General features: G+C 37.6%; 1 protein-coding gene across 4 annotated transcripts in view; it reads left to right on the top strand.

Annotated features, from left to right (window-relative positions):
- Positions 1-24,032, top strand: part of TLL1 (tolloid like 1) — a 323,151-nt gene that overhangs the window by 275,874 nt on the left and 23,245 nt on the right. For all 4 annotated transcript variants that reach the window (XR_015144096.1, XM_086346186.1, XM_086346187.1 and 1 more), the window contains 2 exons: positions 5,218-5,343; positions 8,167-8,294. Coding sequence is in view for 3 of the 4 variants with exons in the window: in XM_086346186.1 (XP_086202312.1) it covers positions 5,218-5,343; positions 8,167-8,294 (254 nt within the window). In the remaining variant the exon portion in view is untranslated. The remainder of the gene's footprint in view (positions 1-5,217; positions 5,344-8,166; positions 8,295-24,032) is intronic.

The following is a 24,032-nucleotide window of genomic DNA, read 5'->3' on the forward strand; positions in this document are numbered from 1 at the left end:
GAAATAATCATATTGAGATTTTACTAATGTTTACACATAACTTTGATTTTCAATAAGCACTTTAAGAAATGAAATTAGAAGAATGACTCTAAGAGTTTATTAGCAAAATAATACAGATTTCTGTCACTTTCATGTTCAGCAAAGTAAGAAATCATTGCATAAATTCTTAATGTCTTAAAATAGTCATGCTATAGTTTGAAAATCTAGAAGTTATTGTTTTATACAGCAAAATATCCATAAGCTCCTCTACAAAAATTAGTGTTATTTACTTCTGATATTAAGGGTGTGTTATAAAGCTATATAATGAAATAGTACAAGTAAATAAGGAAATTATGACTATAAAACTAAGGTTATTTGAAAATGATATTGAATTACATATCTATTAAATTTTTATGTATTTTGGAATATAATAGACAAAATGTCTAATAATATAGACATTTTCTAGAAGATAGCTGATTCAATAATATATTATCATTGGTTCACAACAATATATTACCATTATTTTCCATGAATGAATGAGGTTTGTTTCTAAATAACAATAATTACTTTATATGAAGTAAAGCCTAACTTAATTTTATATGATATTGTATTTGAATACAATTATGCAAATCTGCATAGGTGTACTTGATATAGTTTACTTACTTTAAGGGATTAAGCAAAATTAACTGTTTTCTAAGAACAAAATTATTTTTCATTAAATAGGTTAAACTTAAAGGAAATATTAGTAGGATTTTATGCATGTAAAAATTACATTTGGGAAGCTTGAGTTTTACTTTAATCACAGTGTTCGTTATTTGGAAATAATATAACAAATAACTTCAGGCAATGAGAGCTGCACATAGACCTTCCACCTTCTTTAGGCACCCTGTAGTGGTAAAAAGATGCAATGATGACTTAAAGGATAAGCTCATTAAAGCCCGGATTTCTTGACTCTGAGTTCCTTTATGTCTGTTACAAATACAGGAGTCAGATAAAATGATTTGTGTGATTTTTCTTCCTCTATATTCAAGTGATTTCAACTGCCCTGATTCTCATCTTATCCACTCTTCAGTGTTTATAGATATTTCTTTACACTGTTTCTCGTACACAACTTTTTTTTTGTTTTCTCATGGGAAGATCATAGATATTTTTAGAATAAATTCAACCTGATATTATCCTAACAAAACTTTAAATATTAGTGTGATTAATTTCAAGTAGTAACACAATTAAAGCTCTTCTATGATTCTGAATCTAGTTCCAAGTTTCATGATTAATGATATTTAAATACTTGCATATTTTAGAAAGAGGAAATTGTCTGAATTGTTGCTCTCAATAGAGCTTATCAGAGCTCATTTGAAGGTGATTATTTTTTCAACAGTTTTGTGTTGAAAACTGTGTGTCTTGTATGCATGCACACATGCATGAGAGGTATTGTGTATGTGTGTATGCATGAGTGTGGACGATATTTGTTTTATATCTGAGCATTTATTGTAAGTGTATCTGCTCATATATTGTTCTGGTCTGGTGTGTGGACCCTTTACTTCTTTTTCCTACAGACATGGAAGCGTTCTGCAAAGAGAAAATTTTTATTTTTGAATCTTGCAAGAACTTGATATAGGTTGCCACTTCAGTTCCATCCAGTATGTATTATTCATAGACTGATGGTCTCTGATAGTCTCAGAGATACTCTGCAGGCCTCTGATGGGAAAATGCCACCTCCTTTTTCCCTAATAATGGACGTTTCCTTTATCTAACATGAAGGAATGGAAATCAGATATGTCCATTTCAAAGAAGGAGGCTAATTTCCACCTAAAAAATTAAATGTTTCGATTTCTACTCAATAAAACATTTATTTCTCTTTAATAAAAACAGTTCTTAAAATCCCATGCTGACAGTATGAAAATGCTAGAAAATTTCAAATGAATCATTGACAGAATTATCAATTATTGAATTCATTCCGCAGACAGTCTGAGAAATTTTTAAAACTCCGTATCCTCCTTCCTTCTCTCTTCCTTGGGATTTTCATTGTTCAAAATATTTGTAGTTTGTGTCCTAAGAAGATTAAAAGGAAAGAAAATGAAAACAGAATTATATTTGCTAATGTTTTTCCCTCAAATTTGATGATTTTTATAAAAAATTCAGAATATATTTGTGTAACTCATCTTTAATGACATTAAGTTAAATAAATAGCTTTCTTTGTGTGATGTAGGAAGTCTGGATAACTTCAAGTATTCCAATGTTTACTGAAATTTTCTCTTTTCATATTGACTATTTGGCGTGTGTGGGCAGTTTTATACACTGCTTTGTTGGGCATGATGACTTTTATATGCTGCTTTTTTGCCCAGCTTTGAATTTTAGCTTAGTTCAGATTAGCTTACACATATATTCTAGCAATATCTTTGGTAACTCTTAATTTCATGTGACATTGATTATATTAAGCAATGTTTGATGTAGGGAAGAAGGAAACATTAATTAATTGGGACACTGAAAAATAATAAGATACTTAGACAGTATGATATATAAAATCTTCTTCTCCCTCTTGTTCCTCATTTTCTTATTCCTCCTCTAAAAATTATTTTAAAATTATTATTATTTTTCCAGCACAACAGAAATATGAAAATCTGGCTACAAAAACTATTATTCAAATATGAATTGTTTCACTTTCAACTTTATTTCTCTTTACTTACCATTACTACAAATCAGATTATGTTCTATCAAATCTAAAGAAAATAACTCTCCTTAGAAATATCATGTAGCAACATGATATTTATACTACGAGGAACTTTAAATGTTAGAAATATTTTATGTTTTGGAATTATTTTCATTGTAAAATGACTATGGGTTGAAAAATTTAGCATATTAACCTGTGTTCTTTTTTAACATTTTTTGTCTCTCATGCATGGCGTCTAACAGATCCAAATGAAGGGATGACTCAGGTGGTCCCTGCTCTGATAGGTTTGTCACTGAGTAACCTGTTTACCAGCCAATTGCAAATGTAAACTAATTTCTTAAATGTAAAATACTTACAATTGTTAGATATCCAACTAACTCTCAAAAATCTGGTTGACCTAGAATACAGCCATAGTTCACTATATCAGATTTTAAGATTACTAAACAATCATTAGATAAATATTTTATAAGAAATATGTATCTATTTCAGAGTAATTCTAGCACCAGAAAATTTTTAATTGGCTCTTCCCATTTACAGTGATGCAGTGTATTTGACATCAACTCATAAAGAAGTATTTTTCCAAACCATCTTAGGTAAACAGCCCCTGGACAGGCATATTAAAATAAGAAACATAAATCATCTCCTGATTGTCTGAACTAGGAAATACGGGTAGTGACAGCATGCGAGCAGGGAGTCTAGTTCTCCACTCATCCTTTCCACATGGGCCATTTACAAACATCATCTGTAGTTTTCACAGTTAAGGTAAAAGTACTTCCAAATTATGAACTTCTTGAAAATTAATCTTGCAAGGCTACTTTATTAATTTCTGATTTCTTATACACTTTAATATTTGATGCTCTTTTAGAGATAAATTTTACTTATTTTATTTATTTTTTCTTATTTGCTTAGCTTCAATATTAAGTATTAAAAGTGTTATGGAAGTCTTAAGGACAAGTAAAGAACACTTAAATTGCAGCTATATTGATCCTGATATGTTATTAAAATTTTCAAGACTGTCTATATGTATATTCTATATTGCCAATGCATGAATATATCCCAGAAGCATGCATGTGGTATATCATGTTATCAGTCACCAAAATGGGAAAAAATAAATGTATTCACAAATATTAGTATCAGATTCTTGGATAAAATGGCTTTCCTACACCCATATCCATAGGGGGAATACTGATTTGATTAAGACAAGCAAAAAAAAATAAAATAAAATAAAACAAGCAAAAATAGTATTTGCTATTTGTGTGCCACCATGAGCTCACAAACTCTCCCTAGAAAAAATCAATTGATGGTGTAACTTTTGAATTCAGCCTAATCTCTGATGTGACTGTCATGTGGCTTTTTGTTCGCTGTACTATGGGAGTGGGGAAGGTCTGAGTGAAGAATTATCATATCTATGTGTCAGGAGCAGAGGCCAGTTTTGACTTTAATGGACAAGCCATTCATGGAATGACTGCTAAGCAATGTAATGTGGTGGCTGATGCCTCTCACTGAATTGACTGCCTGCTAATAGAGTTGGGATTTTTTCCCTGTAGTGAATTTGTTGGTTATTTCTTAGAGCTCATATTTCATATCCTAACCTTTACTTCACAGAGAAGGCAACGGCACCCCACTCCAGTGCTGTTGCCTGGAGAATCCCATGGACGGAGGAGCCTGGTAGGCTGCAGTCCATGGGCTCACTAAGAGTCGGGCACGACTGAGCGACTTCACTTTCACTTTTCACTTTCATGCATTGGAGAAGGAAATGGCAACCCACTCCAGTGTTCTTGCCTGGAGAATCCCAGGGACCGGGGAGCCTAGTGGGCTGCCGTCTCTGGGGTCGCACAGAGTTGGACACGACTGAAGCGACTTAGCTGCAACCTTTACTTCTAGCACACTAAAAGCTCTTTTATGGAATTACTTATTAATTAACTGGTTTGCTTGAGTAGATTAATTTAAAATATATTAATTGTTTTTCCTTCAGGATAATCTAATGATGCCTTTTTCTGTCTTGGAATCTTATAAAATATCCAGATTTATTAATGCTAAGCATAACTGCAAAGTTAATGGAAAAAATCAGCTACAGTAGTTATAACAAGTGATTTTTAAAAATGAATGCACACAAATCTTGGAACCTTGTTTAGCCTCTGTCTACATGCCATAGTGAAGGATTTCACTCCATTTATATGCCCTTATTTGCATTTAATCAAATTATTCACAATTTTTAATTGATTTTAAAAGTTGACAATACATTTTTAGAATTATTTGGAAAAAGATTCATTTATTTCCTCTGCCCTACTCAAAACTTCTCCAATAGAGGAATGAAAGAGGACTACATGTTGTCATCCTTGTGTAAGTGATCTCGGAAATTCAATTCATGGCACAAGGCTCCAAGCTAAACAAGGATTAGGTAGAATTAAGTCACTATAATTTTTTTGTTTGGCTTTATTTTGGGAACAGGGAAAGCTGTGACTTAGCTTACCCTTTGCCAATATTAACTACAACTAAATGACTCTCCTTTGATATCCTTCATTTTTAAAGTTACTTATTAATCTATGCGGTTATCTCTTTGCTAGACAAAGATGAGTGTTCTAAGGATAATGGCGGGTGTCAACATGAGTGTGTCAACACAATGGGAAGCTACCTGTGTCAGTGCCGAAATGGATTTGTGCTGCACGAAAATAAGCATGATTGCAAGGAAGGTATGAAAGAAAGGTCATTTTTTCTGATGATATCTAGAACTTCATGCAATTTGGGTAAAGCACTGCTTCCAGGTAGAGTTAATCATATCAGTGAGTAGAAATTGTTAACTGTTCAAATGTCAAAAATAAAAATACACCCAGTGTTCAAAGATCCAAATCACACTATTGGAAACTTTGTATTACCTCAAGGTTCTGCACATCATGCGTAGGTGGCATTAGAATAACTGTATAACAGATGCAAGAGCTGCCATGATGCCGTCTGGCAGCCAGGAAAGCACTGCATTATCCGCCAGTCTTCATATAACAGGCCTCATACCCGTCTCCATATTTAAACCGCTGCTAAATGCTTTGCATTTGGTTTAATTTCCCTCCCCAACATATCTTATATACGTGATGCATGAATGCTGTCATTTTAAATACCAGGCATCTCAAACTCAAATGCCTACCATAAAAAAGACATTTGAAAATACTGTGCCATTTAGAGTTTTAAGTCATGGTTTCCCACCCCACTCCCCAACACACACACACACAAAGGCACACACACACACACACACACACACACAGAGCATCTTAGTAGCGCAGTATTAGCCTATCAGCTTTTGGTCCTACGTTCTTACTATATTCCAAGGTTTTATAAAGACATTTATCTTCATCTCCTCAGCCAGTGTGAGCCACATGGGGAAAAGATATAGTTACTCAGATCTTATTTCTTTCTTCCTTTATTTCTTCCTTGTTTCTATTTTGTTTAAAAAGAAAATAAAGCTTTCTATTTAACTTGGATTTATTACTAAGACAAGTGTATAACTAGTCATTAGTACAGGTAGAGTGGTAGGTGCCTGACTAGAACCACAATTACATAGTAATTCTTTGTATGCACCTTTGAATCCTACAGAATACCCTGAATTGACCCTCATTCCATTAGTTTCATTCAAATATGGTCACATCATATTTTTCCCCTCTATTTCACTAAATTAATGACTTTGCACAGAATTATATGCAAGATTTTTTTTTCTCTTTTTACTTTCATGTATAAACCAATGAGATTCTGATGTGTGAAACTTGGTATTCTAGTAAATCAATAGGCTGGGGAATAGGCCCAGTTATTTTGAGATATGGAAGATGATTTAGAAAAAAAAAAAAGTGTTTACAGAGTGTGCATGTAGTGACTCCAGGTAGCAAATAAATTTAGATATCCAAAGTTTCTCTTTATAATAAATATTTTCAAGAAAGGACTTTCTAGAAAACTTCTTTTATGTAGAAGTATATCCAGGCACCTCTAATGACACTCCTTTTTTCTGTCAGTAAAGCGGCTGGATTTTGTTTCACTGCTGCTATGATACTCTGTACCTTATACACTTCAGCAGCAAGCCTCTTGGCTTTGTCTTATAGGCTATTTGCCGGATCTGGAAGATTCCACATTTCATATGAGCAAGGCAAGGACAGGGATAATGGAACTTAGAAAACCCTTATCAAGACAGCACTCAGACTTTTAAGTTTTGCTGTATGAACCTATGCTGTTTAAAATGAGCTAAACTTCAATTTTTTTTTTTTTTTTTTTGCATTTCTTGGTTACAAATCCAATTCCCTGTGGAAAGCTGGCACAGTTAAAGCAAGGGTTTAGAAAGAAGGCAGGCACCAACAGCACAGTAGTCAGTCATTTTACCCTTATTGTGCAGCACTACTATTTAACAAGTGTTTTGTTCATATAGTAAAGTATTTCCCCTGAGATTTCTTAGAAATTTTCAAAGAATTAATTATATTTTAGAATGGGTGACATAATATACAACAAATAATTTCCAGTCTACACAGGATACACAGCATAATGCTTCATAAATTATGTAGTTAGAACACAGTTTGAGGACACAGTATTACATGTTTTGAAGTTTGATATTAGAAATATTGTGTCTTCCCCAGTGGCTCAGCAGTAAAGAATCCGCCCGCAATGCCAGAGCTGCAGGAGATGCAGTTTCAATCTCTGAGTCAGGAAGCTGCCCTGGAAAAGGAAATGGCAACCTACTCTAGCGTTCTTGCCTGAAGAATCCCATGGACAGAGGAGCCTTGGCAGGCTATAATCCGTAGGGCCACAAGAGTCATACAAAGCTGAAGCAACAGTGCACGCACGCATTAGCAATATTGGATGCCCTCCCCCAAGATGAAGTTATTTAAACTGTGTAATATCTAAAAGAAATTTCATATTAATTGAATGACATGTTTTCTAAATTAGTTCTGAAGCTAGTAGCTGTTTTCCCCTCAGGGCTTCATTTTACTTTGATGAAATTACAAAGAATTTACTTTAGCAGCTAAAATTATGATTTAGATATTCAAGCATATACTTTAACAAAGGGAGAGAAAAAATATAAAGATATGATTCATAAAGTGGCTTAGTGATCCTAGTTAACTATAAATGATGCTTATGTTAATAGGAAAAATAATTGAAAATGACATAGTCCATTGATTTTTGTTGTGACATTACATTAAATGTTTTGTACATACCAAGAGTTGATACCTTTGATTATCAATAACATTACTCTGTTAAATTTTGAGCTTATAAATCCAGCAGTTAAAAATAATTCATTTTCTCATTGCATTTATCTAATTCATTATAAATACTTAATTCATGTGAACTCAAAAACAGTCACTGTCTAATTACGATTATGTGCGGCAAAATGTTTGCCAAAGCAGATGAATATGATAAGTGATAGAGTGATGATTAGTTATTCAGGAAAATTTTTCAGCAAGATAGTGGGCAAGTAAGCTGCCTCCTGGATGGCCCGATCCTGGGCTAGATTTACACACTAATTGATACTATCGTTATTGGCACAGCTGAGTGTGAACAGAAGATTCACAGTCCAAGTGGCTTCATCACTAGTCCCAACTGGCCAGACAAGTACCCAAGCAGAAAAGAATGCACATGGGAAATCAGTGCCACTCCTGGTCATCGAGTCAAATTAGTAAGTGAGCACATTTTTCTCTTTTTCTGTTAAGCTGCTTGCTAATGTCTTGCACATGCACAGCTAGTATGTGGAAATAAAATAATAAAATGAATGTTTATTTAATTGAATTGAATCAGTAGACAGATGGAAAAGACTTTCTTATGTTTTCCTACTAACGTTGATTAAATTCCTGATTCCTTAATCAAAGTGATAGTAATGGTAGCTGTGTAGTTCTCATACAGTCTTCTTATCCTGGATGGGAAGTTTTAAAAGGCATTGCCAAAGTTACTGCAAAACAATAAGTTTTACTTCCTAATATGTTATTGAAAATAATGTTTTGAAATGGAGATGTAAACAAAAAAAAAATTCAAGAAGAAAACTATAAGTATTCACTTCAACTTACCATAGTAAATTCTATAGTGTCAGTTCTATGTCTACATGCAAAGCATATGTGCTTTTTAATAGAAAACTAATTTTGTCTTGTGATTTCTGGAGTGTTATTTTTGCATAATGTAGCTGTCCTGTTTAGATGAGTACTGATATCATTAGACTTCTTCCAAATTCAAAAATGAATATAATGTTCATCCTCTCTCTTATATTCTTTGAGTCTTGCTTTCTGTCCTGGTCATCTGATAGTACATCTTATATTTCGTAATAGACTACAGAATACTTGAAGAGTACATTTAAAGAAACAGAATCATAGAATATAGAAATTTTGACAGTTTTCTGCACTATGCTATTGTCAAAAGTAGGAAAGAATGCCAACTAGCAAGGCTTAGGACAGTCTAACAAGAACCATAATAAAGACGAAGAAGTTGTGTTAGGAATGAGGCTATGAGTCCATAGTAGCTTATTGGGCCAATCCAGCCATAAAGTTAATTTTAAAGTTCTGTTTGCATCCTTTTCTTCAGTGAGGATTTTTTTTGTTTGTTTGTTTGTTTGTTTTTTCCAGTACAGGTATCTTATTCACATGCAGCCTAAGAATAACAATATTAGAGACTGTCATTGAGACATTCATATTCCTACTATGGAGTTCTTTCCAATCACCATACTTGTAAAACCTCAGTAAATGACTTCCTAGACAGAGACATCAATTAATTTCAACCATTCTTTGGAATGATCCTAGGTGCTAAAATAACAGCACTGTAGGAACTTGATTGCTTTCCAGTCCTGTTCAAAGCCCTGGTTGAGAGGAACACTCTCTGATGCCTATGGACTGAGATACAGAAGCTGCATTCATCAGTGCAGTAGCTAAGGGAGTTGGGAAAATGGATTTTCCTGAAGATTTTTGTGTGTGTATATGTAGATCCAAGTTTTGATTCATATCATATTTATTTTCCCTGAAGAATTTCTTTTATATTTTATATAGAGTATGTCTATAAATTTTCATTTTTTGAAGATATTTTCTTTGGTATAAAGTTCTAAGATGGCATGTTAAGTATGTATGCTCAGTCACTCAGTCATACCCGACTCCCTGTGACCCCATGGACCACAGCCCGCCAGGCTCCTCTGTCCATGGGGCTTCTCAGGCAGGAACGCTGCAGTGGGTGGGCATCTCTTCCTCCCATGGATCTTCCCGGCCATGCTTCACCACTAGCGCCACCTGCATGTTAGATTCCTGACTCTTTTATTTACCATTCATGATGGGTTTTAATGTCTGTGGTAAATCTTTATTTTATTTCTATGGTTTTTTTCTCTAATTTTTTCACAATTTTTTTTATCAGCACTTTGAATATAATGTATCTAGGAGTGTTGTCTGTCTGTGTAGTAATTGCCCTTCTGAGAAGTCTAAATTTCTTGCATCGGCATTGTGATATCTGTCATGAATTTTTGAAAACTCTTGCCCATTATTTCACAATTCTCCTGCATTATTATCTCTTCTTCTGCAACTCATTTACACATATGTGATATTGTTTCATATTATCCCATAACTCTTGAATTCTGTTATTTTTTGCCACCCTTTTCGAGTTTGGGTAATTTCTAGAGACCAATCTTAAATTTCAGTGATTGTTATTCAACTGTCTTCAGTCTATTGATGAGTTTGTCAAAGGTGAACTTTATCTATCTTTTTTTATTTCTAGCATTTCCATTTGATTCATTAGTAGAATTGCAATGTGTGTTGGTCTGCTTAGGTTGCCATAAAAAAATATCACAAACTGAATGTCTAAAACAACAAAAAGTATTTTCTCACAGATCTGGAGGCTAGGCCTTCGATATCAAAGTGCTGTGAGGATTGGTGTCTGCTGGGGCCTCTGTTCTTCACTTGTAGATGGTTGCTTCATCACCCTCATATAGCATTTCCTGTGTGTGTGTGTGTGTGTGTGTGGAGAAAGAAAAAGAGAGACAGAGAAAGAAAGTGGGCACTTGTGTCTGTTCATCTTCTTATAAGAACATTAGCTCTGTGGGATTAGGCCTCACCCTTATGACCTCATTGGGATTAGGGCTTCAGTGTACAAACTTGGCAAGGAGGCACAATTCAATTTATAATACTCTCTCTCCTGAAATTTCTCATTTGATAGATTAAACATAGCAGTCATGTTTGAGTCTGTTCTGATGATTATATTCTCTCTTAACACTGTGTTTTTTTCCTTGGCTTTTTGTGTGCCATGTAATTTTTGATTAATCATCAGATAATATGTGTTTAGGGGGCTTCCCTGATGGTTCAGCAGGTAAGAATCAACCTGCAAAGCAGGAGACACAGGAGACGTGGTTTCCCTTCCTGGGTTGGAAAGATCCCATGAGGAGGAAAATGGCAACCCACTCCAGTATTCTTGTCTGGAAATCCCATGGACAGAGAAGCCTGGCAGGCTACAGTCCACGGGGTCACAAAGAGTCAGACATGACTGAGCGACCAAGTATGTATTATATATTTAACAGTAGAGACTTTACATCTGGAAATGGACACAGCTCAGGCTGTGTTAGGCTGTTAGTGAATATGTGTACATGGGAAGGGATATTGCTGAGTGAATATAGTCAGTAATCAGCTGAGTTTGGATTGTCTTTATCCTATGATTGCCTTCAGTGGACCATTGGCTTTTAATTCCTTTGTTTTAGCTTGGAGCCTGAAATTTCAGATGCATTTTCTCAATATTTCATCTTTAGCTTTAGCTTTAGCTTCCTCATTCATGTCTACCACAACTATATACCTCTTCAGACTTTTTTCAGTCAACCAGTGAAAGACTGCAGTTTCATGCTTCTTGGTACTTGGTACTCTGGTGGTGAGAGAAAGGGGTTCTCCACCTCAGACAGGATCTGTTTTTAGGTGTTAGAAATATCCTTTCCCAGTGATCTTACCTCTTCTCTTCCTGACAGCCAAACGGCATCTCATATCTCTGGCTGATCTTCCACGGGAGAGTCTTTTTCTTTGTTTTTTACCTCTCCCATGTGTTAGAAGGTCTCTGGTATTATTGGAGTAGGCTCCTGGGTCCAAGACTTCCCCAGTTTTATTTGTTCATTTGTTTTTCACCTTGCTACAGGGAGTCTACATGTTTGCCCTGGTGGTGACAGGTTTCTACTCCTCACCCAGAAGCTTATTTCATTTTCCACAGAAGGGTTGCAATAGAACTTCATGCTTTTCTCCCAGAAGTGACCACTTTCCCATCCAAGCCTACAATAGCAAGGAAGGTACTTGTCTATCTCCTGCTCTTCCCACATCTTTCTCATGAGCAGGAGATTGAGGTCCATGGGGAAGAGCCTGCACGTGTGTAAAAACTCCTGTGTCTATAGATCTTAGGATGCTGTATCCGACTCCACACCTGACCTTGACAGTACATCACAATTGTAGCTAAATGCATCTAACTTAATTATATGGCACCCTAACTGTCTTCTGTCACTGGTGAGCGGATGTATGTGTCTCATCTTTGCTTGACAGGGCCTGTGAGTGAGTGCATTGCTAGTGACTTTGGCTCTTTGATATGTTCAGCAAAGTTGTGATTTTGTTTACATAGGTTTTTTTGTAAGGTTGTTGTTCAGTTGTTCAGTCATGACTGTTTGCAACCCGATGGACTGCAGCACACCAGGCTACCCTGTCCTTCACTGTCTCTAAGAGCTTGTTCAAACCCATGTCCATTGAGTTAGTGATGCCATCCAACCATCTCATCCTCTGTCATCCCCTTCTCCTCTTCAATCTTTCCCCAAATCAGGGTCTTTTCTAATGAGTTGGCTCTTTGCACAGGTAGGGTAGAATAACACTAGTCCCAGCATTCTATGATATATCCAAGAAGAAATGGAACTTCTAATATACATCAACTTGAAAATATGTCAATAACTTTATTTGTACATAATTATATACCTGTCAGCTTATTGAGCATCCCTTTCAACTCTAGGACAGTCTGCTTCTTCACAAATAACAGGCAAATATTCCACATGAAGATCAGGAAACAGTCTGGTCAACAATGATCACACCTGCTAGTATCCTAAGAAGATAATTTTTAGAAGGAAAATAAGAGCTTTAATGCAACTACTTATCTCTTTTTAAGTATTTGACTTTGTGATTTTGTAGAAGTAGTTGCAGTCTAAGCCAGATTTTGTCAACATTAACATGCATCAGAGTTACCTGAAAGATTTGCTAAAACACATTTTTGCCATTCTGAGATTTCTGAATCAGAGCATAATATTGATTCTACTCTCTTACATCATTAATCATGTTCATATAAAATCTGACCCACAGTATCACTTCAACAATCAGTATCAGCAGAAAGTATGTAACAGATTTGCTACCAACAAGTGTTATTTTAATGCTATACCTTCTGCTACTGCTGCTAAGTCGCTTCAGTCATGTCCGACTCTGTGCGACCCCATAGATGGTAGCCCATCAGGCCCCCTGTCCCTGGAATTCTCCAGGCAAGAACACTGGAGTGGGTTGCCATTTCTTTCTCCAATGCATGAAAGGGAAAAGTGAGAGTGAAGTCGCTCAGTCATGTCCGACGCTTAGCAACCCCATGGACTGCAGCCTACCAGGCTCCTCTGTCCATGGGATTTTCCAGGCAAGAATACTGGAGAGGGTTGCATTGCCTTCTCCAATGCATTAAAGGAAAAGTGAAAGGGATGTCACTCAGTCGTGTCCCCATGGACTGCAGCCTCCCAGGCTCCTCTGTCCATGGGATTTTTCCAGGTGAGAGAACTGGAGTGGGTTGCCATTGCCTTCTCCAGCTGTACCTTCTAACTCTTGCCATTTTGGCATTATTGTTCCTTATGTTTGCTCTTATTGTCTCCTTGTTTATAATATAATTTTTAATGAATCTTATCTACTTTATAACTGATCACTATCTCTTGCAGATATCAGCCAATGTACATTTGGCTAACCCTGGTTATAAGATTCAAACCACCAACCACCTATCTATATGCTTTGACATTTATTATATAGGAGATTTGATCAAGAAAATACAAGTTTAAAATAAATACATTTTGCTTAATTTCTTTAAGATCCTTAATTTTAATGGAGGAACTTGAACCCAAACTAAATCTGGAAAATAGATTCCAAGGAAACTTGGAAAATTCTAAAATATCTTAATCCTATTATTTCAAGAGCTACCGATAGATATTCAGTTCCAAATTAGTCTCTTTATGCTGCTGCTGCTGTTAAGTCACTGTGACCCCATAGATGGCAGCCCACCAGGCTCCCCCGTCCCTGGGGTTCTCCAGGCAAGGACACTGGAGTGGGTTGCCATTTCCTTCTCCAATGCAGGAAAGTGAAAAGTGAAAGTGAAGTCATTCAGTCGTGCCCGACTCTTAGCGACCCCATGGACAGCAGCCTACCAGGCTCCTCCGTCCATGGGATTTTCCAGGCAAGAGTACTGGAGTGGGGTGCCATTGCCTTCTCCAGTGTCTTTATAGACCAGGCAAAAAACAACAACAACAACAAAGAGAGCTGTGGTAGCCCCATGTGTGCCATGGAGCTTTCTTTACAACTCACAGTTATTCCTCTTATGTTAGTCTGCATGGAAAAATAAGAAATCATTTATACGTATTTTATTATATAAAAGCAAAGAAAAGGAAGTTTTCCCTGAAAACAATTCCATCGGATCAGATCAGATCAGATCAGTCGCTCAGTCATGTCCAGCTCTTTGCAACCCCATGAATCACAGCACGCCAGGCCTCCCTGTCCATCACCAACTCCCGGAGTTCACTCAGATTCACGTCCATCGAGTCAGTGATACAATCCAGCCATCTCATCCTCTGTCTTCCCCTTCTCCTCTTGCCCCCAATCCCTCGCAGCATCAGAGTCTTTTCCAATGAGTCAACTCTTCGCATGAGGTGGCCAAAGTACTGGAGTTTCAGCTTTAGCATCATTCCTTCCAAAGAAATCCCAGGGCTGATCTCCTTTAGAATGTATAGAACAGTCTTTTGGACTCTGTGGGAGAGGGAGAGGGTGGGATGATTTGGGAGAATGGCATTGAAATACGTATAATATCATATATGGAATGAGTTGCCAGTCCAGGTTTGATGCACGATACTGGATGCTTGGGGCTGGTGCACTGGGACGACCCAGAGGGATGGTATGGGGAGGGAGGAGGGAGGAGGGTTCAGGATGGGGAACACATGTATACCTGTGGTGGATTCATTTTGATATTTGGCAAAACCAATACAATATTGTAAAGTTTAAAAATAAAATTTAAAAAAAAAGAAAGGAAAAAAAAGAAAAAAAAAATGGACTGGTTGGATCTCCTTGCAGTCCAAGGGACTCTCAAGAGTCTTCTCCAACACCACAGTTCAAAAGCATCAATTCTTTGGCGCTCAGCCTTCTTCACAGTCCAACTCTCACATCCATACATGACCACAGGAAAAAACCATAGCCTTGACTAGATGAACCTTTGTTGGCAAAGTAATGTCTCTGCTTTTGAATATGCTATCTAGGTTGATCATAACTTTCCTTCCAAGGAGTAAGTGTCTTTTAATTTCATGGCTGAAACAATTTTGAGAGGTTTAGTCTTCTTTCTTGGAGAAGGAAATGGCAATCCATTCCAGTGTTCTTGCCTGGGAAATCCCATGGACATATTCATTAAATTTTGTCTTTATGGGGAGGGAAGAGGACGGGGGGGTTCAGGATGGGGAACATTTGTACACCTGTGGCGGATTCATGTTGATGTATGGCAAAACCAATACAATACTGTAAAGAATTAACCTCCAATTAAAATAAATAAATTTATATTAAAAATAATAATAATGATTTTTCTGTTATAAAGCAGAATATGAAAATTAAGTAGAATTGTGTGTATGAGTGATTATATCAGTTCTTGAGGACTTCTTGTATTCTTGCACATACTTTCTCTTATAAGACCCTGGAATATTATCTTCATATAAATGCAGTAAACTAGATAACTGGGATCCAAAGAGCCTAGGAGTGTCATTTAAAAAAATTCTAAAATAGTCCCTCTCTCATATGAAATTCTACAAATAAAAATATGAATATTCTTAGGTTTTCCATTCCTTGAAAGTGCTCTCCAAATAGTAAAATTTAGCTTGACCAGGCACATTTGTACCTCCTAAAAATGTATCTGGTCTAAGACTGTGTGTATAGTTCCTAATAGTTTTGTAGTGGTATCTTGTATTTTACCTGAAGTTGATGTCATAAATGACACATCAATAAGGAAGCAGTCCCAGGCATTTTAGATAACTTGGAAAGTTTATAAAGATGGTTCAGTTCAATTCAGCCACTCAGTCATGTCCGACTCTTTGTGACACCTTGAACCACAGCACGCCAGGCCTCCCTGTCCATCACCAACTCCCGAAGTCCACCCAAACCCATGTCCATTGAGTCCATCCAACCATCTCATCCTCTGTCGTCCCCTTCACCTCCTGCCCTCAGTCTTTCCCAGCATCAGGATCTTTTCCAATGAGTCAGCTCTACACATCAGGTGGCCAAAGTATTGGAGTTTCAGCTTCAATATCAGTCCTCCAATGAACACCCAGGACTGATCGCCTTTGGGATGGACTGGTTGGATCTCCTTGCATGCCAAGGGACTCTCAAGAGTCTTCTGCAAAACCACAGTTCAAAAGCATCAATTCTTCAGCACTCAGCTTTCTTTATAGTCCAACTCTCACTTACATACATGACCACTGGAAAAACTGTAGCCTTGACTAGACGGACCTTTGTTGACAAAGTAATGCCTCTGCTTTTTAATATGCTGTCTAGGTTGGTCATAACTTTCCTTCCAAGGAGTAAGCATCTTTTAATTTCATGGCTGCAATTACTATCTGCAGTGATTTCGGAGACCAGAAAAATAAAGTCAGCCACTGTTTCCACAGTTCCCCCATCTATTTGCCATGATGTGATGGGCCCAGATGCCATGATCTTAGTTTTCTTAATGTTGAGCTTTAAACCAATTTTTTCACTCTCCTCTTTCATTTTCATCAAGACGCTTTTTAGTTCTTCACTTTCTGCCGTAAGGGTGATGTCATCTGCATACTTGAGGTTATTGATATTTCTCCCAGTGATCTGGATTCCAGCTTGTGCTTCTTCCAGCCCAGCATTTCTCATGATGTACTCTGCATATAAGTTAAATAAGCAGGGTGACAATATACAGCCTTGAAGTACTCCTTTTCCTATTTGGAACCAGTCTGTTGTTCCATGTCCAGTTCTAACTGTTGCTTCCTGACCTGCGTACAGGTTTCTCAAGAGGCAGGTCAGGTGGTCTGGTATTCCCATCTCTTTCAGAATTTTCCACAATTTATTATGATCCACACAGTCAAAGGTTTTGACATAGTCAATAAAGCAGAAATAGATGTTTTTCTGGAACTCTCTTACTCTTTTGATGATCCAGCAGATGTTGGCAATTTGATCTCTGGTTCTTCTGCCTTTTCTAAAACCAGCTTGAACATCTGGAAGTTCAAGGTTCACGTACTGCTGAAGCCTGGCTTGGAGAATGTTAAGCATTACTTTACTAGCATGTGAGATGAGTGCAATTGTGCAGCACTTTGAGCATTCTTCAGCATTTGCCTTTCTTTGGGGTTGGACTGAACCCCAAAGGGGTTCACAGGACCTTTTCCAGTCCTGTGGCCACTGCTGAGTTTTCCAAATTCGCTGGCATATTGAGTGCAGCACTTTCACAGCATCATCTTTCAGCATTTGAAATAGCTCAACTGGAATTCCATCACTTCTGCTGGCTTTGTTCATAGTGATGCTTTCTAAAGCCCACTTGACTTCACATTCCAGGATGTCTGGCTCTAGGTGAGTGATCACACCATCGTGATTATCTGGGTCATGAAGATCTTTTTGGTACAGTTCGTCTGTGTATTCTTGCCACCTCTTCTTAATATCTTCTGCTTCATTTAGGTCCCTACCACTTTTTCCTTTATTGAGCCCATCTTTGCATGAAATATTCCCTTGGTACCTCTAAGTTTCTTGAAGAGATCTCTAGTCTTTCCCATTCTGTTGTTTTCCTCTATTTATTTTTTTAATGTTTTTTTAAAAATTCTATTTTATTTTTTAACTTTACAATATTGTATTGGTTTTGCCATATATCAACATGAATCCACCACAGGTATACACGTGTTACCCATCCTGAACCCTCTATTTCTTTGCAATGATGGCTGAGCAAGGCTTTCTTATCTCTCCTTGCTCTTCTTTGGAACTCTGCATTCAAATGGGTATATCTTTCCTTTCCTCCTTTGCTTTTCAGTTCAGTTCAGTTCAGTCGCTCAGTCGTGTCCAACTTTTTGTGACCCCATGAATCACAGCACTCCAGGCTTCCCTGTCCATCACCAACTCCCGGAGTTCGCTCAGACTCACGTCCATCGAGTCAGTGATACAATCCAGCCATCTCATCCTCTGTTGTCCCCTTCTCCTCCTGCCCCCAATCCCTCCCAGCATCAGAGTCTTTTCCAATGAGTCAACACTTCACATGAGGTGGCCAAAGTACTGGAGTTTCAGCTTTAGCATCATTCCTTCCAAAGAAATCCCAGGGCTGATCTCCTTCAGAAAGGACTGGTTGGATCTCCTTGCAGCCCAAGGGACTCTCTCAAGAGTCTTCTCCAACACCACAGTTCAAAAGCATCAATTCTTTGGCGCTCAGCCTTCTTCACAGTCCAACTCTCACATCCATACATGACCACAGGAAAAACCATAGCCTTGACTAGACAAACTTTTGTTGGCAAAGTAATGTCTCTGCTTTTGAATATGTTATGTAGGTTGGTCATAACTTTCCTTCCAAGGAGAAAGCGTCTTTTAATTTCATGGCTGCAGTCCCCATCTGCAGTGACTTTGGAGCCCAGAAAAATAAAGTCTGACACTGTTTCCACTGTTTCCCCATCTATTTCCCATGAAGTGATGGGACTGGATGCCATGATCTTCGTTTTCTGAATGTTGAGCTTTAAGCCAACTTTTTCACTCTCCTCTTTCACTTTCTTCAAAAGGCTTTTTAGTTCCTCTTCACTTTCTGCCATAAGGGTGGTGTCTTCTCCATATCTGAGGTTATTGATATTTCTCCTGGCAATCTTGATTCCAGCTTGTGCTTCTTCCAGTCCAGCATTTCTCATGATGTACTCTGCATATAAGTTAAATAAGCAGGGTGATAATATACAGCCTTGAAGTACTCCTTTTCCTATTTGGAACCAGTCTGTTGTTCCATGTCCAGTTTTAACTGTTGCTTCCTGACCTGCATACAGATTTCTCTAGAGGCAGGTCAGGTGGTCTGGTATTCCCATCTTTCAGAATTTTCCACAGTTTATTGTGATCCACACAGTCAAAGGCTTTGGCATAGTCAATAAAGCAGAAATAGATGTTTTTCTGGAACTCTTTTGCTTTTTCCATGATCCAGTGGATGTTGGCAATTTGATCTCTGGTTCCTCTGCCTTTTCTAAAACCAGCTTGAACATCAGGAAGTTCACAGTTCACATATTGCTGAAGCCTGGCTTGGAGAATTTTGAGCATTACTTTACTAGCGTGTGAGATGAGTGCAATTGTGCGGTAGTTTGAGCATTCTTTGGCATTGCCTTTCTTTGGGATTGGAATGAAAACTGACCTTTTCCAGTCCTGTGGCCACTGCTGAGTTTTCCAAATTTACTGGCATATTGAGTGCAGCGCTTTCACAGCATCATCCTTCAGCATTTGAAATGGCTCAACTGGAATTCCATCACCTCCACTAGCTTTGTTTGTCCACTTGTTTGTCACTAGCTTTGTAAGGCCCACTTGACTTCACATTCCAGGATGTCTGGCTCTAGATGAGTGATCACACCATTGTGATTATCTGGGTTGTGAAGACCTTTTTTGTACAGGTCTTCTGTGTATTCTCTTCTTAATATCTTCTGCTTCTGTTAGGTCCATACCATTTCTGTCCTTTATCGAGCTCATCTTTGCATGAAACGTCCCCTTGGTATCTCTAATTTTCTTGAAGAGATCTCTAGTCTTTCCCATTCTGTTGTTTTCCTCTATTTCTTTGCATTGATCGCTGAGGAAGGCTTTCTTATCTCTTCTTGCTATTCTTTGGAACTCTGCATTCGGATGCCTATATCTTTCCTTCTCTCCCTTGCTTTTTGCTTCTCTTTTTTTCACAACTATTTGTAAGGCCTCCCCAGACAGCCATTTTGCTTTTTTGCATTTCTTTTCCATGGGAATGGTCTTGATCCCTGTCTCCTGTACAGTGTCACGAACCTCATTCCATAGTTCATCAGGCACTCTATCTATCAGATCTAGGCCCTTAAATCTATTTCTCACTTTCACTGTATAATCATAAGGGATTTGATTTAGGTCATACCTTTGCTTTTAGCTTCCCTCATTTTCACAGCTATTTGTAAGGCCTCCTCAGACAGCCTAATTACCTTCAAGCACAGCCATTCTGTCTCTACAAAAAAATCTTATTCTTCCTTATAACATCTTACATCAGAGAAGAAAGAGATCCATAATTGCTATGTACACTTATGTAATAATTTAAATATAAAATAATGTTTCTTATTATGATTAGGAACATTTAGTAGAATAAAATCCTAACAAATTTACAGTGATTAAATAAATTATTAAGCAAATGTATACATCAGGAAAATATGGAGGGATTAGAAACATATAGTTTGGTTGCCAAAGACTTGTGTCTAGATCCTAGCACTTCTACTTATGAGTTGTGTTATCTTGGAAGATATTTACCATTTTAAAACCTTAATTTCTTCATCTGAAAATTGAAGCTGCTGCTTACTCAGATTTTGTGTATATAGACATGAACTTGTACACAAAGTATTTGGCATAGTACTTTATTAAGTGCCAATAAACAATGATGTATGATACAATAATATGACAATAATTTAATTTTTAAATTTTTATTAAAAATTCAACCATATTCAAGTGTGTGTGTACCCTTATCAGTTTGAAATTCAGTACTTAGAGATCCACTAATTGTTTAGTCACATATTGTTTAATCTCCATGTGTTTGTGTTTTTTTGTAGTTTTTTTCTTTGTAGTTGATTTCTAGTCTCAAAAGTATTGCGGTCCGAAAAGATGCTTGATGTGATTTCAATTTTCTTAAATTTACTAAGACCTGTTTTGTAGCCAGCATGTGACCTATCCTGGGGAATATTCCATGTGCACTTAAAAATGCTTTCAGATGGATCTGGTCTAATGGGCCATTTAAAGGCAATGTTTCCAGACTGATTTTTCATCTGGATCATCTGTCCATTGATGTAAGGTGTTACTATTATTGTGTTACTGACAAATTTTTTCATTTTGTAATTTTATTGTTTCTAGTTATGGCCTTGTCTTTTTTTTTTATTTTATTTTTTAACTTTACAATATTGTTTTGGTTTTGCCACATATCAACATGAATCCGCCAATGGCATTGGCCTTGTCTTTTTCACCTAGACTATTTCCTTTAACACTTTTTGTAAAACTGGTTTGGTGGTGCTGAATTCTTTTAATTTTGCTTTTCTGTAAAGCTTTCAATTTATCTATTAAGTTGGAAAAAAACTTTTCTGGGTAGAGTATTCTTGGCTATAGATTTTTCTTCTCTTTCATCACTTTAAATAAATCATGCCACTCCCTTCTGGCCTGTAGAGTTTCTGCTGAAAAATCAGCTGATAGTCTTATGAGAGTTCTCTTCTATGTTTGTTGTCATTCAGTTGATAAGTCATGTTCAATTCTTTGCAACTCCATGGACTGTAGCAAGCCAGGCTCTTCTGTCCTCCACTATCTCCCAGAGTTTGCTCAAATTCATGTCTGTTGAGTTGGTGATGCTATCTAACCATTTCATCCTCTGCTGTCCTCTTATCCTTTTGCCTTCAGTCTTTCCCAGCATCAAGGTCTTTTCCATCAAGTCAGCTCTTTGCATCAGGTGGCCAAAGTATGGAGCTTCAGCATCAGTCCTTCCAATGAATATTCAGGACTGATTTCCTTTAGGATGGACTCATTGGATCTCCTTGCAGTCCAAGGAACTCTCAAGAGTCTTCTCCAGCACCACAATTCAAAAGCATCAATTTTTCAGCACTCAGCCTTCTTTATGGTCCAACTCTCACATCTATACATGGCTACTGGAAAAACCATAGTTTGACTATACAGACCTTTGTCAGCAAAGTAATGTCTCTGTTTTTTTTAATATGCTGTTTAGGTTTGTCATAGCTTTCCTTCCAAGGAGCAAGTATCTTTTAATTTCATGGCCTGTGTATGTTATTTGTTGCCTTTCCATGCTGCTTTTTATATTTTCTGTTTTTCTTTTTGTCATTTTAATTACAGTGTGTTTTGGTGCATTCCTCTTTGGGTTAATCCTATATGTGACTTTCCATACTTCCTGGACTCTCTGGACTATTTCCTTTTCCATGTTAGGAAAGTTTTCAGCTATTATATCTTCAAATATATTATCAGCCCCTTTCTCTTTGTCTTCTCCTTCTGAGATGGTAATGCTAATATTAGTGCATTTGATGTTGTCCCAGAGGTTTCTTCAACTGTACTCATTGCTTTTCATTCTTTTTTTTTTTCCTCTGTTCATTACCAGTGATTTCTACTACTCTTTCTTCCAGCTTTCTGTTCTGCTTCTCTATTGTTTAGTCTACACTTGATTCTTTCTAGTGGGTTTTCATTTCAGCTATATTTTTCATCTCTGTCTGACTGTCATTTATTATTTTCTAACTTATTAAAAACTTCTAACTTTTTTTGTGCATCGTTCTCCTCCCAAATTCTTTGATCATCTTTACAATCTGTACCTTGAACCTTTTCTCAGGTAGATTGCCTAGCTCCACTTCATTTAGTTCTTCTGGGATTTTTATCTTGTTCCTTAATCTGGAATATGTTCATCTGTTGCTTCATTTTGTCTAAGTTGCTGTCTTTATTTTTATGTATCTAATAGTTTGGTTATGTTTCCTGATCTTGGAGAAGTGACCATTTGCAGGAGGTGCCCTATGTGTCCCAGCAGTGCACTCCCTTCTCATCACCCAAACTGTATGCTCTGGGGTATCTCCTTATTAGGACTGTGTAAGTCTTCTAGTTGTGGCAGGCTGAATATGCGGGTGGCCTGTTAGGCTTGGTTGACCCCGGGTCTGGTTGATTGCTTGGGCCTGCCTTGTATGGAGGCTGCTGGCTGTTCCACACAGGGGCCTGGTCATGAGGTGGCCAGCTGCAGAATCCAGGGTGTCCCAAGGCTAGTGCTGGCTCACTGATGGAAAGAGTTAGAATCCATAAGACTTCGGGGCTGAGGCCCACCCACTGGTGGGTGAAACCTGGTCCTGGTGTTAGTGCAGGATTACTGGCAGGCAGAGTCAGACCCTGGACTCTGGTTCCAGGGTCCAGGAATCCCAGAGTTGATATCAGGTCACTGGTAGGAGGAGAAGGGGCAGTTCCTGAAACAGGTGGATACAGGCTCTTGGGATGTCCCGGAGTTTGCACTGGCCTGCTAGTGGGCTGGGGTCCAGCTGATCCCAGGGCAGGGTTTGACCTACTGTGACAGATTAGGACCACAGGTTATAGGATTGTGAGTTTCTGGCATCTATGCTCTCTGATAGGTAGAGCTGGGCCCTGGCCCTCTGCTGGGCAGGGCTGTGTGCAGAGGTGGCTGTGGGTTCAGGAAGTCTTTAAGTACCCTGTGTGCTGACGGGTGGAGCCAGTCAACATGTTAATGGACATAGTTGTGTCCCAGTAAAAGTTTAATTATAAAAAATCAGGCTTCAAGTCAGAGTTCTTCTGTGGGACTTAGTTGGCTGACCTGAGTTAAGAAATTCACATACAAAAAAGTTTGAAATGAAATTATAAGTTTTTGTCCTCATTTCCCCTGAAAATCACAGAGGGTGAAAGAATTTGGCTTTACTTTTTATGGTAGGCAGAATGATGCTCCCCATCCTCCAAAGATCACCATCTCCTAATTCTCAGAACCTTTGCATACATTATCTTATATGCCAAAAGGCACTGTGGTTAAATCAAGGGTCTTCAAGTGAAAAGATTATCCTAGAATATCTAGATGGGCTTGAAGTAATCTTAAGGGTCCTTACAAGAGGGAGTCAAGTGTTATACTGTTGGATCTGAACATGGAGGAAGCAAACATGAGCCAAGAAATGAGGGAAGCCTTTAGATGCTGAGGAAAATCAAAGGAAACAGATTCACACCAAGGACCCCTAGAAGCAGCACAGTGCTTCCTCACCCACTTTAGACTACTGACTTCCACAGTTCTAGAACAATAAAAGTGTATTGCATTGAGCCCCTAAGTGTGCCATAATTTCTTGGAGCAAATTTGCTGGAGGAAATGAATATATTTGCCTTGTTTTTGGAGTTTGTATTTGTGTGTGTGTGTTAATCATTAAATGCTAACTGCATCATAATAGTTTTAAAGTTAAAATAAATACATTTATATT

Source organism: Bos grunniens, chromosome 17 (genome assembly GCF_055505025.1).
Source record: "Bos grunniens cultivar Pamir isolate PY7600 chromosome 17, Bosgru_T2T1.0, whole genome shotgun sequence".
Taxonomy (NCBI): Eukaryota; Metazoa; Chordata; class Mammalia; order Artiodactyla; family Bovidae; genus Bos; species Bos grunniens.